At 27.5% G+C, this 19,615-nt stretch overlaps 1 protein-coding gene across 1 annotated transcript; it reads right to left on the bottom strand.

Annotated features, from left to right (window-relative positions):
• Positions 1-5,368: 5,368 nt before the first annotated feature.
• On the bottom strand, positions 5,369-18,140 carry LOC112691339 (ras GTPase-activating protein-binding protein 1). The gene is made up of 10 exons (XM_025565518.1): positions 17,762-18,140; positions 13,800-13,959; positions 9,852-10,152; positions 9,543-9,788; positions 8,922-9,129; positions 8,193-8,344; positions 7,958-8,126; positions 6,372-6,511; positions 6,162-6,305; positions 5,369-5,659 (listed from the first exon to the last, which is right to left on the bottom strand). Exons 2-10 carry the CDS (start codon positions 13,895-13,897, stop codon positions 5,453-5,455), a joined length of 1,665 nt encoding a protein of 554 aa, XP_025421303.1. The 5' UTR covers positions 13,898-13,959; positions 17,762-18,140; the 3' UTR covers positions 5,369-5,452.
• Between the last annotated feature and the right edge of the window lie 1,475 nt (positions 18,141-19,615).

Genomic DNA, 19,615 nt, shown 5'->3' with positions numbered 1-19,615 from the left:
TGTTTTATAAATAATTTTAGGAATGATGGAGGGGGGAGGCGGCAAATTGGAAAGTGCCTATAGGCGGAAAAATCTTAAATACGCCACTGTATTCAAACGAGCACGAACTCTGTTCCATTACATTTAAATGCTAAGTACGATGCGTGTACACGGCTTTATAGTTATATTTTATTATCTCAGTCTGAGGGAGTCGGGAATTGTAATAAATTACTTTATAACACCCACATCTGAATCGTCTAATAATAGAGTTAATCTAGGTCTTAAATCAGTTGTTGTAAGATATTTTTTTTAAAATTCATTTGAAGAATATAAAGAGCTTAGAAATTGTTAATTATTTTTCATCACTAGTTAGTGAGTAAACCCATCAAATTGAGACAACGCTTTATACATAGTACAATAGAAAATCATATAGTAAGATTTTTTAAAAAAAAAACAGAATATGGAATATAGCAAATGAAATGGAGACGAGCAATGAAGAGCCTACTGTCAGGACAAAACATTAAGTACGAGGCATGGTAAACACTTAATTGGTTGAAATTAGGGATCGTTAAGACAAGGAAAAACCTAGTAAATTGGAGAAAATAAGAATACGATATGTGCAAATTTGGAAGTTTTCTACGTACGTGAAGTTAGCCCACCCTTTTTCACTTGAATTCGTCATGAAGTTGACTTGAAAACGACAATTTTACTTCTTTGAATTATTATTTTTTTACCCTTAAAAAACTGATTTTAAAATTTAAAATAATAATAAATTTATAATGTAAATAATATGAAATTGATAAAATAATTTTAAAATGTAAAAAAGTCGATTTCAAGTAAACTTCATGACTAATTCAAATGTTTTTAGAAGTTCTATCTGATGATAAAGGAAAACAGTATGATTGGCAAAAAATTGTTTCTTTTCGAAAAAAACAGAACCAAATCATATTCCTCGCAACAGTGTATTTTGAATTGTGCATGCGCGTGTGGAAGTAACCTTCTTCCACGAATCGTTGCCGCCATTATAGTGCCCGCATTGTTCTCAATCTGTTTATTTTATATTATATTATACCCAAATGGAACTGGGCTAAATATTGTCATAATTAAAAAACCTATAAATAAACTCTCAAAGATAAAAAATAGGTGTAATTTTGTAAATGAAAATTTTAGAAATCAGCTGTAGTAGTTCATTCGTGTCTGTTTATGGTATAGCTAAAATAAAAAGAAGTTACTATTTTATTATATTTTTAATATATTATAAATTAAGTAATTCTGTGATATCTATTATTGGAGAACTGGTTCTGCCATCGCGCCGGTGCATTGGTGATTAGCAGAACGAGGTTATCGCAATGGCAATCGTTTTAATAATATGTTATTGTGGACCCAACCGCGGATAATGAGGGATCACTGTACTTAGTAATAAGTGTACATTATTTTTGTGTAGAGAGCAAAAAAATTATTAATCAATTAGAATAAAATAAACAATAATTTAAAAAATAAATATTGAATCTTACCTTTGAATTTGCCATTTTATTTTCAACACAATATAAAATTAAAATAATAAAGTTACATCAGTTGCACAACCGCGACATAACACGTTAAAACAAATGACGAAAAATAAACAGCTAAAAATCGACCGATTAAATCAAAATAGTTTTCAATAGATAAAACTAAATATAGCTCTTTATTTGGATAACAAATTTAAAATTATATCAAATCATTGTATTATGAAGTGTCTTTAATTGGAAAAAAACATGTGTCCTCCGGAAGGTTCTATTGAGTTGCTATAGACCATAATTATAATTGAAAGACGTGTCTACAACTAATAAGTCATAAGTTACATACTCGCAAGTCGTAAATCATAATTTTTAGGTAGGTAAATTTATAATATAACAACAGTGGAAAATGTAAAAATGACCGTTCAAACATATTTAAAATAGTATGATAATTTATTCTTTATATAAATAAAGGATATTATTATTTTATTTTATAAATTGTATTAAAAAAGTAAAATAATAGGTAGAAACAATGGTTTTTAATAATTTTTTAGAACTATTCAAAAATCACAGTATCTATATAAAATCACCTTTCACCTGTACTGTACTTTGGTTAAAAATCTGAGAGTAATAATCTCATTTAGGGAAAATATTTTTATAAATTTAGTTTTAAATAAAAAAAAAATTGTTTTAAACAATGTTTAAAACTTACGAATAAAATAACAATTAAAAACTGTTTAAAACATAAAAATTATTGTTTTGAACAAATAAAACGTTTAAACAAATAAATTTATGTTTTTTTTTTAAAAAAAACTGATTTTTTTGCAACCTAGCTGTGGTGACAAAAGATCTTATCTACAACCGGTTATTACTTTGTTTCCTTTAAAAACGGGCCATTGAAATTCTAGGGCGTGTTAAGTGTGCTGACTTCACGGTAGGAAAATGGAATTTGCAGGTAAGGGGTGAACTCGCAAATTCTCGCAAGTAAAGACGCATCGTTTGGTATCAATTTCGAAATTCTAGGACGACTTGGGTGGGCTAACTTCACGGTAGGAAAATGGAATTTGCGGGTAAGGGGTGAACTCGCAAATTTTGAAAATGGACTCACAAATTCTCGCAAATAAAGACGCATCGTTTGGTATCGGTTTTGAAGTTCTAGGGCGACTTGAAGAGGCTACGTGAAGTTGGCCCACCCTTCTGTTTTTTAATTATAATTCGCAAACGGCTTACTCACAAATTTTGAAAATAAACTTGCAAATTCTCGCAAATAACTCGCAAAATATTGGTATAAGTTTCAAGTTAATCCGTGAAAAAGGGTGGGCCAACTTCACGTACGTAAGTTTTCTGGGTAAGAAAATATTTTCTGAATGTCTATTGATAGAAACTGATGATCGATTAACGGTTAACGGATAATGACTTGGAACTTAGTCGGAATCCGTTCTATGTCATACATTGATCAGTTAATAGATAGTTAATACATTCATCAATGTTTTATTATGACGTTACTACGTAAAATTATCGTCCGTATATCGACAAATATTATTAAAATATTCTGTATTTTAATAATTATACTATATTTTATAATTGAATAAAATAAATTTACTAATAAATATTATTATATTGTTATACTAACATTATTATGTTTTATAAATATATATATATATATATGTCAACTATAATTTCTTATTACTAGAGCCGGATTTATATGCATTGTATGTTTGTATTAAGTGTATACATGTCTATGGAAGTTTAAAATGTCCACGATTCATATCACACTGAATTTAAACACCAAATTATACATTGTATATTTTGCATATTTCGAGGGTTATTGTATAATTGTTCATAAATGCATATAACGTGCATATTTAATGGGGATTTTTAAAAAATTACAATTTTTTTTTATATTTTTAAGTTTTCTATTCGTTTTTGTGAGTAGTAACTTCAAATAATCTAAAATATTTATTTTTTATTTGTATTCTCGTTTTTAAATTTCCTTAAAGTTTTAGATTGATTTAAATGATTTGAAATATAAAGCAGTAGATATTATCATTTTTTTTTTGTTTTTGATAAAATATTTATAATTGGATTTGGTATGTGTGGTCTAAAAAAAAAAACACATTTTATAAAGTGTTACATAATGCATATTTAGGCACTTTTTCTTTGCGTATTCCACACTTTTTAAAGGCATATAAATCCGGTCTCTACTTATTACCATATTGTAATGCTGCCTGAAAGAAAAATTTTATGCGTGCTATTCGCGCCACTTCATATGTTTAGAAATACACTAAAGCGTCATTAATTTTGAAAAAAAAATTCAATTTTTAGATTTTTCCCTTTAATTACACTGTAAACCCTACCTTTGTGCCAAATTTCACGTTTCTACGTATACGGGAAATGTCTTATAATTTTAATGATTAGTGAGTGAGTTAGTAACAAAATTGCAAATTTTGAAATCTCCCAATTTCGAAATAGTACAATATTAAGGGCCCATTTTCTTACATCGTCCTAAGCTACATGAGATAAATCTGTGTTTTAAATTTCAAAAGTTATCTCAAGAGGGAACAGAGATCTATGGATTAAAATAAACGGGCGAATTGGTTCATATAAAAATACACTGGCATTGCTGGAACATGCTCGAGACACTGACGTGCGCTCAGATATAACAAAATTAAATAAAACACTCTGAAATCAATATTAAAACATAAAAACTTCAATACAAATTTTTATATCAATACATGATGAACCCATCATTAAATAAATTAATATTAAAAAAATTAATGAATTATATTAACTATGCATATTTTTTAAATTTAAATATGAAAACATTTTCAATAAATGTTAATAAATGGTCAAATTAAATTTCAAAATTTAATCATGACAATTGTGACTATTACATAAAATTATTATTATTTAGCAATATAATTATTAATTATAACTGTTTTGATAAGAAAAGAAAACAAATTATCTAAAATTAAACCATTAAAAAAAAGAAATATTGTATCACACTACTCACCTAAATATAAGTTTCACTAAAAATTTTAAACAATAAAAGGAAAAAATTCAAATTTAGGAAGTAAAAAATATTTGTTTTTTTATTTTATTCTTTTTGTGTTAAAGTGAACATTCTCTTTTGCACAAAAAATAAAATTTAAAAATAAAAAGTAAAAGAAATGTATATTTAAAAAAAATGAAGGGTGTAGGTATAAATCATAATATATTATATTAATATCATAAACAATTCATTGTAATTCCTATCAAGGAAGCCCTGCTAAAAATAAGATTTTTAGTCTCAAAATTACATAAACAGGCATTGTACTTAAGCGTTGTTGCTTTAATTCAGCACTTCTGTACAAATAAATACAACTAAATTACAAGTTTTAGCATATTCCATAAAATAATAATAATAATAATAATAATAATAAGATACGGTTAAAATAGTTTGGATTAGGTTGAAAATAAATAACATCATTTGTGTATTTGTAAAACAGAATGATTAAATATTATTTTACTGTGTATAAAAAAGTTTATTTTTTAATCATTCTGTGTAATAAAATATATATTTTTACAAAACAAATAATGATTTTTAATTTAGATGAAGAATTTATCTATATAAATTAAAATTAAAAGTATTTATGAACTGAACAATTTAATAAAAATATTGAAAAACTTGTTTGACTAGGTTTGTGATTTAATACATACCATATGATTTTATAAATTATATTATGGACATTCATTATTTTAAACACTATAAAAATGGATACACATACAATATACTTTAATAGGAAGATGATCTTAAATGCAGGGAAATAAAACTTAAGCTAACTAGAAAAAAACAGTATAAAATTGTAGTCTTTCTTAAATTCCAAACAGCGTCTTTATTAGGGATTTTTCTGGTCACCTCAAATATTCATTGTAGTTCTTTTTTTTTTTTAATTATCCTTTACTTTTTTTTAATTATTATTATTATTATTATTATTTTAATTTTGACGCCTAAAGTTGTTTCTGGGTCCATCATTCTGGTTCCTATTGAAACCGCCACGATTGTTACTAGTACGCATACCACCACGGCCTAAACCGCCACCACCACTGCTGCCACCATCAGAATTTACCATTGAACTTCTGGACTTGTTTTTCTTTTCTTCTACATTCAACTTGATACCATTTTCATCAGGAAACATTATAGGCTAAATAAAAAATAATGATTCATATTAATTAATCGTATTAACAACATAAGTGTTTTTCAATTAAACTCGAAAATTTATTTTTCTTTCAAGACTTTGAAGATTTATTCAAATATCAATCAAAATAGTAATAATAAATATTTTAAAATAGAATTTATATAACTCTAGAATTAAAATATTCATATAAACCATTTATAAATATAAACGTGAAAGTTAGTTAAAATCATGTTTTTGATAAATATTTCTTTAAAATGTAAAGCTGGGATCCCAAGGCGTGTGGCTCAACTCAAGGCTCGTGGTTTTCTAATTGCACATACGTCACTAAATGAGCCAAGCATAGCTCGCTATAGCTCACAGATAATTGCTCAGCATATTTTGGCGAGCCGAACAATGAAAATTTTTTGACTTGGATACCAAAAATCACAAATTTTCAGATGGCCACAAGCCGCGCCAAGCAACACCAATCCAGGAGTCACGCACCATGGAATCCCAACTTAGTACTTACTCGATTTTTTAGTACTTTATGAGCCGTATCTACATTTTCAAAAATAACAAAACCAAAATTGCCATTCATAGACGGATCTCCAGTTTTGCTGCCTCCTTTCATTATCCGTACATCCAATAAATTACCAAACTTTTCAAACAAGTTCTAAAGTATTAAATATTTAATAATAGTTAAATTTTTTAATGATTCAAAGATTTTCAGTTAACATACCCTTAAATCACTTTCTTGAACTTCTGGAGGTATTTTTCCAATAAACAACTGTTGATCATCGGATTGGAACATACCATTATAAGATCCAGATTGGTTACCTCTGTTAATCCTGATATCATTTCCAGGGCCACCATTGTATCCTTTAAAAAATAAACATAAATATTTTTATATTCAAAATAAAAAAAAATTGTAATTTTATTATCAGGTAAATATTAAAAAATATATATATTAATATATTATATATTTAGTTATATATTAAAAAAATTTATGAAACTGAAGTCAGTCTAGCCATTCTATCCGGCCGATTTTCTTCATTTTTTTTTTAAATGAAAGGTATTTAAACACAGATATGTCATCAATATATATTGAAATTTACTCAACTCCTACCAACGTGATTCTTCCCTGTACATTTCTTATGGAACACATTCACTCAAGCAACATTCAAATTCTCATAGCTCCTCTTCTAATGAACGGATCTTGATAGTTTTACTCTCAGAACATTCAGTGAATTAAACTCTTTCTTTTGAGCTATTAACTGCTTAAATTCATTGAGCTTGAAGAATGTTAAGCGTGAACAATCAACTTTACATTCAATTTTTCAATATTTTCCTTCACTCAAACCTCTTTAACTAGAGTTCTAATTAACGTAGGCTTTTGACACAGGTCTAAAAATATTCAGTGGATAATGCTCTTTCTTTTGAGCTATTAACTGCTTAAATATTATGTATTGACCTATTGTACTTTTACTATTATACATATTATAGGTATATCCATATTATATTCATAATATATTATACTTACTGTACACTGTACACGTTAATCATAATACTAATCACAAATCAGTTATGACTAAACTAAATATAAGCATGAACTTGGAAACTAGGGGTAAAATAACCTAGGTCAGTGCTACCCTAGTTTTTGATACCATGTAAAAAAAAAAAAAAAAAACAAGCATGTTGTTTTTTTTTAAAAATATCACACAGTCGAATTACTACTGCAGTGCGTGGGGGCTCCCATTACAATATGTGGGTACAATTTTATCGCTACAGCCAGCACGCGAAAGTGTGTGGAGACCTATAAGCTGATTGATTTTGTGAGGGGGGAGAGAGGTAATTTGGCTGTTAGAACCATTTCATCTCAGAAACAATTTTACAATCATCTCAATTCATTCCCATATCATTCCAGTCATCCCCTATGTATCATTCTGAAGCTGGTATTACACTGGCTCATCTTCAGGTGATTAACAAATATTATTTTATTTGAATTTCATACTTTATATCAATTAATATGTAGATTAACCAATTTAACTACTGTAATATTAGCTTAAGGTAAACTTAAAAATCTTTCAAACCATAACTTCAGAAAAATCTTAAAATTAATAAAAATAATGCAAAAATATATTTTAAGAAAGTTCAAACATCATAATCAAAAGTACACACATTTAATTGTTTAGTTAAAAATTTAGTTTATAAATATTTATATCTGATTTAATATAATTTAATAATTTTTCACCCCTTCAAAATTCAAGATTTTTATTCATTTTGTAAAACTTATCAGAAAAATTATAAAAAAATTAAAATACAAACCATTGTCACGATTATTGAACGTATTTCTATTTGGCCTTTCATTCATATTTCTTCCACTCATTCCACCTCTATTGTAATTGCTGTTGTTCCTCATGTTTCTATTTACATTATTTCTCTGTTCATATTGATTATTAGAAAAGGTGTTGTTTGAGTAATCATTATTTCGAACCTAAAAATATAAATGTGTTTCATAATAAAGAACAAATTATTAATATATATTAAAAAATAAACATACCGGTGAAGTCGATTTCGGTAAAGACGGTGATGAGTAATTTTGTGTTGGTACTGAAACTGATTGAGGGGCCTCAATGTGAGTTTCAGACGATCGTCCACCAGATTTGAACAGTTGTGCATACAATGGTTTTGGTTGATCTCCAGGTGAAATAGCTAAAATTAATTGAAAAAAAAAATTAATTACGAGACAAATATATATATATACTTGTTAAAATCATTATCTTTAATTAACTTTTAATGATTCCTAAAAATGAAAATCCAATAAAAAGGTGAAATTATAAATTTATAATATAAATATTTTGTTTTAAAAAAATATTGTGATGACCATCAAAAATGTTTCACATATTTTAAACTTGAATCACAAAGGTTGCACCTCTAATTTATGATTATATTTTTATAAAAAGGAAAAGAAAAAAAATCTATTATTTAATGCAATTATATTTTCAAATCATAATTTGAATAATTTTACCATCCATACAATTGATACATAAAAAATCAAAGCATATCTTTGTTATATGACAAGACTTCAAAAAAGTTGTATAAGTATTTCCACAATTCCATATAATTTACAATATTGGACAAAAAACATTAGTAAATTAAGGAAAGTAAAATAATAATATTTTTTCTTTTTCTTTAAAATGTATTATCTTGGACAACCTTTGCAATTAAGGCAGACAGTATGTTATTTCATATGAGTATATACAACTAACTACTCTTACTAATTTCATACCTTCAGTAATAGGTACATCCTTCTTAATAGGTTCTTGATTTTCTTTCGTGTCAACATGATGATTAACAGATTCTTCTTGATGTTGAACTTTAGGAGGTTCAGCTGATATTTGGTTGTTTTGGGCATATGTAGGTTGAGTTCTAGAAACATTGTTAGCAGGAGGCATTGCAGTTGGAGCCAAATTTTGAACAGGAGCAGTAACAGTAGGCTATAACATATGACATATTTTGTAAATAAATTTATATTACATAAATTACTTGAACATAAAAGTGGTGGTGGGAAATCTTTTCTACTTGAATTACCGATTTCATAGGATCACCCACCAATATTTTAAACAGCCAGAAAATATTGAAAAATGCACTGCCTATATAAATGTTTATATTTATGTACTTCATAATTCATATTATTATTATATGTTTAATGAATGGGTATTTTTTTAAATTATTTTTTTATTTAATTTGCCTTTTTTATAAAAATTACAGCAATATGGACATTTTACTATAGTAATTTTCTTTTTTCAAAGACCATCCACTCCCATTTTTTTCATGAATCACATAAAAATATAAAATGCAAAATTTAAATACATAAGTTTTCAACTAAATAATAGAACAAACCACTCACGATATGTTGTTGAACTTGAACTGGAATTTGCTCAGGGGGCATTTGTTGTTGTACTGGTACTGTAGTAGGTATTACATTCATAGCAACTCCATTTAAAGACTGTGCCTGAGTTGGAGTATTGTAGTAATTTACTTGATGTTGGGGCTGTTGAATAACTGGGGCTTGCTCAACTTCTCCATTTTCTTCACCATCAGACTGTCCAGAATCAACTTCTTCATTGTCAAAATCTTCATTCAACATTACATCCTAAAATGTATTATATTAATTGAATGAAGAAAATTTAGTTACAAAAATAAATTATTAAATTACCTGATAACGAAAAATATCATTGTGAACATAATACTTTTTAGGTGACTGAGCAGCTAATACAAATGTTTGTGCAAAACGACGCATTGGTTGACCACAATTGGATAGTTCACCAGTAACATGAACCACAACACCATTTCCCAGTGTGTTCTGTGAATCAACTTGCAGAATCTTTGCATGACAATCACGGAAATTTAATTCTTGAACACGTTTATGAATTTCTTTTTGACCAATACTAGGAGTCATATCCCGACTATAGGATTCCAAACCGCCATGTACAAAGTATGAGTCACTACTATAGAATCTAAATTAAATAAATATAAAATTTAATAAATTAAATCTAAAAATTATTAAAGTGTTATTAATAAAATATATGACATGAAATTTTAAGTATTACAACATTTCAAATCAAACACAATTACTACAAAAACTTAAACACAATAAATATTAAGTATTTTTCTATTACTCCAACTATTTATGATTCACTAGTTAACATGATTTAGTTGTTTTGAGGTGTAACTATTATATTTTATCTAAATTATAGATACCTGTAAGCATTATTGAATAAAATAACTAAAAGGATAAGCTCCTTACAACTATTTACTGGTTTGTAATTAAAAATTAAATTAAAAGATATGTCATTAGTTCTTTAGATTGTAGATAAAATCACATAGTAAGCTTATATAACCACAAAGCAAGTGATTGGAAATGGTTGAACAAGTTGTATCTAATTCAATTTTTTTTATTTGAGAATTCCATTTATGCAAAATAATTAATATGATATATTTATTCTTAAAATTATTATTAACCTATCAACGGCTAACAGCTCCATATGGAACCATTTATAGTTATATTTAGATATCTTTTCCATTTTTATAAATAAACCAATTTACTTGTGAGCTATGATAACTAATTGGTCATTGGTGTTTTATTGATTGTTGAAAAACATGGATATCTCTCACGAGTAGGTAATTTACTGCTTTCATTTATAATTTTTTTATCGTTTATTGTTGATAATATATTCAATATATGTGTGAGAATATATTTATTCATTTATTATAATATTACAAAACATATTTTTGTTGTATTATGTTCATATTTAGGCTCGTACCCATATGGGACCTCTAGACCAATAGAATGTAGTTTATATAAATATTGTTGTATTATGTTTTAGGCGTGGTTTTACATTAGATGAAGCATTGCACATTATGCTTGACGAAAATGAAGAAGTTATGAATGAAAATGTATATATACAGCCACCTAAACCTAATATATTGACAGACGAAGATACAGGTGGTTTCAGGGGCGGATCTAGGGGAGGGTTCAGGGAGTCAACTGACCCATAGTTAATATTTATTGACATAATGTGGCCTCTTGAAAATTTTTTTCTCTTTTTAGACCTTGATTTGGACTCTTGGACAGTTGGCCCATCGGAGTTACTTGAAAAATGAATGCCATGTATATTCAAAATTTAAAATTTTTCCAATTCATAATTTATATTTTAAATTATATCGTTTTAGTAGAAAGTTAAGTAAATCATATTTTATTCTGTACGTTTGTTGCGCTGATAAAATTAGATTATATTTATTAATCTTTAATAAGTCATTATCGGTGGTATCACTAATTCTAAAATGTAATATAAATATACTTATACACTTTTATGAGCATATTGTTTTTTTTTTTTTACAAGATATTCATTTCTAATTCAGTTTCATCCCTAATAAATAGTCTCTTGAAATGGCTTGACCAACAGTTCCCTGACTCTGGATCCACCCCTGGGTGGTTTAGTTGATAATTTGAGTGGTAATCAATTAAGAGCTTTTGTAGACATTGCATTTGCGTCAGAAGAACAGGTTAGTACAACTGAAGAAAATTTTTATGATAATGTGGAATCATAACAACTAGATAATGATAATTTTACATTTCCTGAAATACAAAAATCATATTTTTTTTAAAAAAGGACATTTAGAATATAATAATATATTTCCATCTCAAACATTTGAAAAATATTCTCAATTATCACCTGTTCAACTTTTTGAATTATTTTTTACTGATGATATAGATTTTATTATATATGAATTAACCTTATACTCCTTATCTAAAAATTATAATATAAGAAATATTTCTCGTAATGAATTACAATGTTTTTTGATTATACTTATTATATTTGGATATAACGTTTTACCGGGTCGTGAATGCTATTGGGACGGAAATGATGATATGGCTAATTATATGGTAAGAAATGCTATGCGACGAGATAGATTTATAGAAATTGCAAGGATAATGCATTGTGGAAACAATAAGGATATGAATCATGACAAATTATTTAAATTGCGTTCTCTGATGAATAAATTCATTTAATATTTTGTACCATTGGAGTTTTTGAATTATGATGAAACTATGATTAAATATTTTGGACGCCATAGTTCAAAACAGTTTATAAAAGGAAAGCCAATTAGATTCGGATTCAAACCATGGTGCATAAATTCGCAAAATGGCTACTTGGTAAATTTTGAAATATATCAAGGTTAGGTTTTTTCTAGTTATGATGCAGAAAAATATTTTGGAAAATCAACAACACCTTTTTATTACATGTTGAAAGATCAACCATCTTCTAAAAATAAATTACTATATTCATTTTTTTTTTTTTTTGATAATTTGTTTACAAATGTTAAGACATTATTATTTTTAAAAGAAAATGGTTATTACAGAACTGGAACAATTCGAGAAAATAGGATTTCTAAAGACATACCTATTCCTGATAAAAAAAAATTGCAAGTAAAATGGAAAGAGGGTCAACATTTAGTGCTTTTGATAAAAATAATGGTATACAATATGTCCGTTGGGTAGATAATGCGGTTATAACTATGGCCTCAACTAGATATGGAGTCAATCCGAAAAATTCGGTAGAGATTTTCACATCATGAAAAAAAAATTGTGCAAGTTCCCCGTCCATTAGCTGTTTCTACTTATAATAATAATATGGGTAAAACAGATTTAATGGACGAAAATATAAATCGATATCGTATTAGTATCAGAGGAGAAAAGTGGTGGTAGTGCTTTTATACTTGGCTGATTGACATTTCTATACAAAATGCATGGATATTACACCAGCATTCTCACATGAAAGATAAGATGTCTCAACTAGAATTTAAAAGAAACATAGTTACAACTAATTTGCTGAAATATCAGGATTTACCAAAAACAAAGGGGAGATCTAGAGTAGTAAATACAGATATATATCAAGATGGTATACAACACTATGTAGCGAATGTACCAGATGGTAAAAGAAGACAGTGTTCTTATGAGAATTTCAACGGAAGAGGAAGAACAATGTGTAATAAATGTGATAAAGGTCTTTGCATATCATGTTTCATACCATTTCACACATAATTTTATTTTTATAATTTGTTTGATGTAAAATATATCATAATAAGAAATGTTTTTATGTCATATGTATAATACCTAATATTATTCATTACCTATTTATTTAAGCCTAAAAGCTGAATAAAATATTATTTACTGTTGCAATATGATTTCCAATTACACTAAGATTAAAAAAAAATTATTTCATGTGATTGTAATTTTTTTACGTTTGCTCCTCTATTCATCTAGTGGTTCCATATGGGCTCACTTATTTTTGAGTAATTGGAGGGATAAAAAAAATGTTTGAGGGTGAGTAATATTTATGGGTATAATCAATATTAAAAATAACTCAAAACATTTTTTAAAAAATTAAAATAATCTTTTCTCTTTCTTGATGGGTTAAATATTATTTTGTTGAACTAAATAAATGTTGTTCGTTAATCAAACTAGAGAAATCAACATCAATTATACCAGGAAAGTATTTATTGATACATTAAAAATTATATATATGAATACTAAAATAAACATCTCCTAATATATTAATACCTTTACTGAATTTAATACTTTAAGTATATTTTATATTACCTATGTAAGTAATGAGGCGATTGATTCAACATGGTATAATACTGACGGACAAATTCTCGACCCACGCTTTGTGGGTTTGGGCAAATGTCGGCAACCATTTTTATCACTTGGTGGTTGGAGCACTCAGGGATAGTTGAGCATCAAAAATTAACCAACAAATCTAAAAAATATATATAAATACAATATATTACATACAAAAAAGTAACTAATAAATCACACAAAACACTTCTTACTAGTTTATTATATATTAGTTTTTTTCTCTCAAATGTTATTCATTTAAAAAAAAAAATTCTTAATGAAGTTATAATATATTAAATACTTTTTAAAGAATTTATTTTTATGATATTTGGATCACAAATTTTAAAAATTAGATACTCTATTAAGAATAAATAATATAATTATTAAATTCAAAAAATATAAAAAAAAATTATTTTTTATCAATTTATATGTAAAATTGGTAATTTAGCAGAATGTAAGTACACTTGTAAAAATATTATTTTGGTAATTATTTTCAAATATAAGTAAGGTTTTCTTTTTTATACTTACACACATCATTGATATTACCATTAGTGTACTATAAAAATTAATTTGTTATAAATTTAATATATGTCAACAATTCATTTGATTAATTTAATTAATTTGATTAACACTGATTTGATTAAAAAACTGGTTTTTTAATCAGTTAATTTAATAAAAAATATTTTGTTTAATTATTCTTGAATGTTACCTATTAATATTATTTGTTTTAACATGATTATATTATTGATATGCCAAGAATTTTTTTTTTTTTAAAATGGCTTAGCCAATAACAAAAATAAAGTGACAAAAATGTATTCTGAAAAAGAATGAATACTATTACAAGTAAGACTGTTTCAAGTGTTTTCTATAAGTATATTACATTTTTTTTTTTTAAGTTTTATTTGGTTTATGTTCAATAAAATAATGAAATAAATTTAATTAAATAATGAAAATGCAATAGCTTTTTTACTAAACTATGTAATATTTTAGACAAAATGGCAATTGTATAGTCATTATCTGATATACACAAAAACACTAATTTTTGTAAATATAATATATAAACATTGTTTAACATTTTACCAGTGGCGCCGATTCCTATATCTAAGTATGGCGACTGCCATAATGAATTATGTGGTGTGTGGGTACTGGGTGCTGGGTATGTAATACATACCTTAGTAAACATAGCCCAACGTGTAAAATGTATTATGAAAGTATTAAACTATTTAATATTCAACATAATTACATAAAAGCACATCAGTTGTGATACGCTGATTACGTCGATACAAGCCAGAAGACGGTAGACCATAATATTAACGCAGATAATACGATAACGATAGTGCGATATGGTGAAATTAAATTTTATGTAAATATAAAGTGAACACCATTATCGGATAAATCATAAATTATTGATGAGTCACAATATGAGAATAGATAGAGTGATTAATAATAATAGATTAATATGTATTAATATCAATTTTGAATACAATATTATGCTAGGGTTTCAGTCCCTCCACCATTTACAACAATTAGTAAGTGGGTAGGTACTATTAAAATTTGATATTCGTCATACTGCATTTTTTGTAGTTCAGCGCCACTGCATTTTACTGTACTTTATGATAATATTTATTTTCTAGGAAAATTATACTATGAACAAGAACTATAAATTAATGAAAATGACAATAGCCAATCGAAAATCTTTAATAGTTCATAGCAAAATTATGATCACCAGTGGAATTGGTAGGTATTTTAATAACTTCACCTCTATATAAGAATCATTTATTTTTAATTATAAAATTATAATCAAAATTAATACTCAAATTGTATTATGTTACATAACTTATGAAAACTAAAGATATAGAGAGGATACAGTGAAATTATAATAAAATTATCTATCATGATTATTTTGGAATTTATAACTATTTGAAAAACATATATTAATATAGAATTTACATAGTTAATAAATGTGGTTTATCCATTTAATGCAGGGATGGGTTCTCTCATACTTCAAACCCTCAAACTTAAAGTAATTCGAACAGTTAGAAGATCGAGAAAAATGCAAGTTCGAATTTGAATATAATACATAAAGTTAGTTAAATAAAAAAATATAAATTAATAACTAACAAGTTATATAGTAATTAGAAATAAGTTTTAAATAATAAAATTACTTAATAATTTTACTTCTATTATAACATTAAACTTCTTAGTTTGTCATACCTAATTGGTAAAAACTCAAATTTTTAACTTTTAAATGTTTTAATTTTTCAAAGTTCGAAAGATAGAAAGTTCAAAAATAGTTCGAAGTACCAACAAGTTCGTGTTCGAACAGTTTGAGAAAAAAATTATGTTCGAGTTCGGATTCGAGATTGTGAAAACTTCAGTTCGATAAATCCCTAAGTTACTGCATAAACCAATCGTTCAACCATAAAATACTAGTGAACCTCAAGATTTGTTCTTGACCTAGGTTTGATATTTGTAGATAGTTTAATAATATTAAATTAATTAACTACAAGTGCATTATAAATTTAAATTTGCTATTTATAAGTTATTTCAACAATAAAAATGAACACATAACTATGTTTAAAAACTTAATCTTATAATCAAAAGGTTAAATACTATATTTTTATTATTATTTTACTACTAATAACTAAAATAATGACACTTATCTATAAAGGAATTTTCATCAATTCATCTTAATTAGAAATCAAAGTATTATAAAAAATAATACAACATGCACAAATAACTATTTAATTGAACTACAAAATTTAAGTAATAAAAGAACAATATAGTAAATAAATCTAAGTTACAAATAACAAATTAATTTATATGAAGTAGATGCATGCTTGTAAAATAAAAAAAAAAACAACACAAATTAAAATTTCTTTTATATTTAAAATGTATGGAAATTAATTGATAACCACAGCCACAATATATCAAATAATTTGTGGTCATTTAAAAAATCCATAATCCCATCCATTAACATTTTACAATTTTCAAAATATTAAATAATAATATCCATAATAATACATTTTTGGTAAATATATTACCTAACCAACTAATAACAATTCTAAATTGATATTTAAGACTAGTAATACTTTTCATCATACAACTTTTTAGACGAATGAATAAATATTATATATTCATTGGGTGTGGCATATAAGTTTTAAAATATAATATTCTATAAATATTTAATTTGAATTACTATAAACACGACCAATAAAATATTATCCTATGAGAAAAAAGTACAAAAAATAAATGAAAGGTAAACTTGCTATGAAATAATACATTGAAGCAATACAATTTATACTAATCAGCTATGACAGTATTGGGCAAAGATTAAGAAAATCAATAAGTACAGTTCTCAAATTATGTAATTCCTTAATGTCATGATTATTCAAATTCTTTGTTATGCAACCAAACAAAAGAAACAATTTGAATGAATAAAACCGTATAAAAAAAACATAAATTAACTACAATGTTAGATTAAACGATAACAAACAATACTAATTTAAAAATGGTCAACAAGAATAGAACGAAAACGTGAATCACGTAGAACACATAAAGAATTCGGGGAACTGATATAATGAGCAGTAGCGAAAAATTACAATATCGAGTTGAGGCCTTAAATCGGTAGTTTCGTATTCGATGGTTGTAAGTTGATGCTTCGCAATAACTGAATACATAAGAAGGATGCGTACGCCACCTGCTCGATCGAGGGTGTAGGTACCTATTTGAAAAAAGGCAAGAAGACTGACGGAATAGTAATTTGAACACGGGGATAACAGCAGTCAAAGATAGTTAAACATGTGGTCGGCAATGGATAACGTCCAGTCGGAAAATCTGCAGACTCGCGAACGCGACGCGCACATGTGTCAGCTTGACGACTGTGCTAATAACAACAACGATGACGACGATAATAACAATAACAACAGCAACGCTATACTTACACTTATGGAAGTATCCGGACAGCTAACGTCAACAGCGGTGTTTCAGCAGCAATGGTGTGCAATGGCAAATGACACCCAACACGCACAAAGAGATCTGACGATCGAGAAAGTTTTCTAAGATAACGAAGATGCGCAGTGCAGTCGTCGAGGATCAATGTGCTGGTCGAGTGGCGAGCGTGAGTGTAGCGAGCGTGATCAGAAGACCTCGGAAATGCTTGAAACACCGACTGGCGCACGTCTGTAATGACCGTGCGGCGGGCGTGAAAAACAAAAATTTCCGGCAAGAGGAAAAAACGAGGAACCAACAGATTAGATAGTTTCCCGTAAAGAAATCAACAAAACAAAAAAAAAAAGGAGAAATCCCTTGGCGACATCGCGGTCGGCAGCGTTCGTGCACCATCGATGACACCGCCACCCTTCTGTCAGACAACAATGTCCGCAGTGTGTCCAATCAAACCGACGCCGGCCAGTGGTGCCAACTCGGAGTTTCTCTCGATAACGCTCGATCACTGCCGTCTACACGGCACAGCGAACACATAGAACTAATCGAACGTATTCAAGGGGTGGACACAGTAGTATTAGTTGTTACTTACCAAGATGGAATCCATTTTGACTACCCAAGCATTTTTCGTAGTAAAAGAAATGGGTTATGTAGATCTTTACGAATAAAAAAAATGTATTCGATTTTACAGGTTTCTGTTTCGATCAATTGTCTTATGACAAACCCACAAAAACATCCATGTGGTTTACCAATGGCGTCATTTCAGTTTTTGAAAGGGGGTAGGCAAAAGTTTTGACCGGCCTATAATACAACTAAACAAGAAAAAAACCGCTTGCTGACAATTACATTAATAAAATACTGTTAGTAAAATAGTAATTTGAAAAGTTAATTTCTAATGGACTTGCTACCCGTATCCGGCCTGACAGCCAGGCGCAGATCTAGAATTCAAATTTTAGGGGGTCATTTTTTCGAGAATACACAATTACAAAATAATAAAAGTAAATTATTAATTCAAATTAGAACGTTATGAATATATGAAATTGTTAATTTTTAAAATTAAATAACAAAGTTTAATCTTCTTTGTTTTATTTTTCCAAATTTAGAAATAATATTATCAACATTTATGGGTATATTCTTGTGAGACGTTCCTTTCCCATGTTTAAGCAAAGTGATGTCTAAAGACGCCTGAGAGTAGAGAATTAATACATTTATAGTACTTTTTAACAAGTTATTAGTACCTAAATTAGCGATTAGCGGTTAGCCATAATAAGTATATGGTACCTATAATCAGGGCCGGATCTAGGGGGGGGGGAAGTCGGGGATTTATTCCCAGGCGTAACATTTTAGAGGGTGTAATTTTCGTAATTATTAACAACTAATTTGATATTTTTAACTTCATTAAATACTGATATTAGGGTAAAACTGAATAAGTACGATTGTATATTGATTATAAGAACACAATTTATTTGAGTATTTGTTTATTAGGCTATGGATAGGGCGTAATTTTAACATTTTACCCGGGCGTAAAAATTCCTAGTTCCATCTCTGCCTATAATATTATATAAACATTCGGGTAACGGATTGGGAGAAACCGAATTGTTTCCTATGTGAAAAAGGTATTTTATTAGGTATAGCTGAATTGGTTCCCGTTTGTGTACAGGTTAGGCGGGCCATTGCATAGAGAGCAAAAAAATAATTTTAATAGCTATATGAATGACGTATAGACATAATTATTATATCGATAAAATAGAATATAGAATATAGAGTATAGAAATATAATAGACTATAAATTACTAGAGATTAGCAAATTACTAGCAAATAGGAAAGAAATAACAAATACTTGGAAATTGTAT

The sequence above is a fragment of the Sipha flava genome, unplaced genomic scaffold, assembly GCF_003268045.1.
Source record: "Sipha flava isolate LNK unplaced genomic scaffold, YSA_version1 115_pilon_pilon, whole genome shotgun sequence".
In the NCBI taxonomy this organism is placed as follows: domain Eukaryota; kingdom Metazoa; phylum Arthropoda; class Insecta; order Hemiptera; family Aphididae; genus Sipha; species Sipha flava.
The sequence above is the reverse complement of the archived record's forward strand: the minus strand, read 5'-3'. Positions and strand labels throughout refer to the sequence as shown.

Excerpts from the sequence above, each read along its gene's own strand:
- LOC112691339 (XM_025565518.1), bottom strand. The coding sequence starts at position 13,897 with ATGGTTGCCGACATTTGCCCAAACCCACAAAGCGTGGGTCGAGAATTT. Across the intron at positions 8,127-8,192 it reads TACCGAAATCGACTTCACCG|GTTCGAAATAATGATTACTC; the intron begins GTATGTTTATTT and ends TTATATTTTTAG. Across the intron at positions 5,660-6,161 it reads ATAAAGTACTAAAAAATCGA|CCTATAATGTTTCCTGATGA; the intron begins GTAAGTACTAAG and ends TTTTTTATTTAG.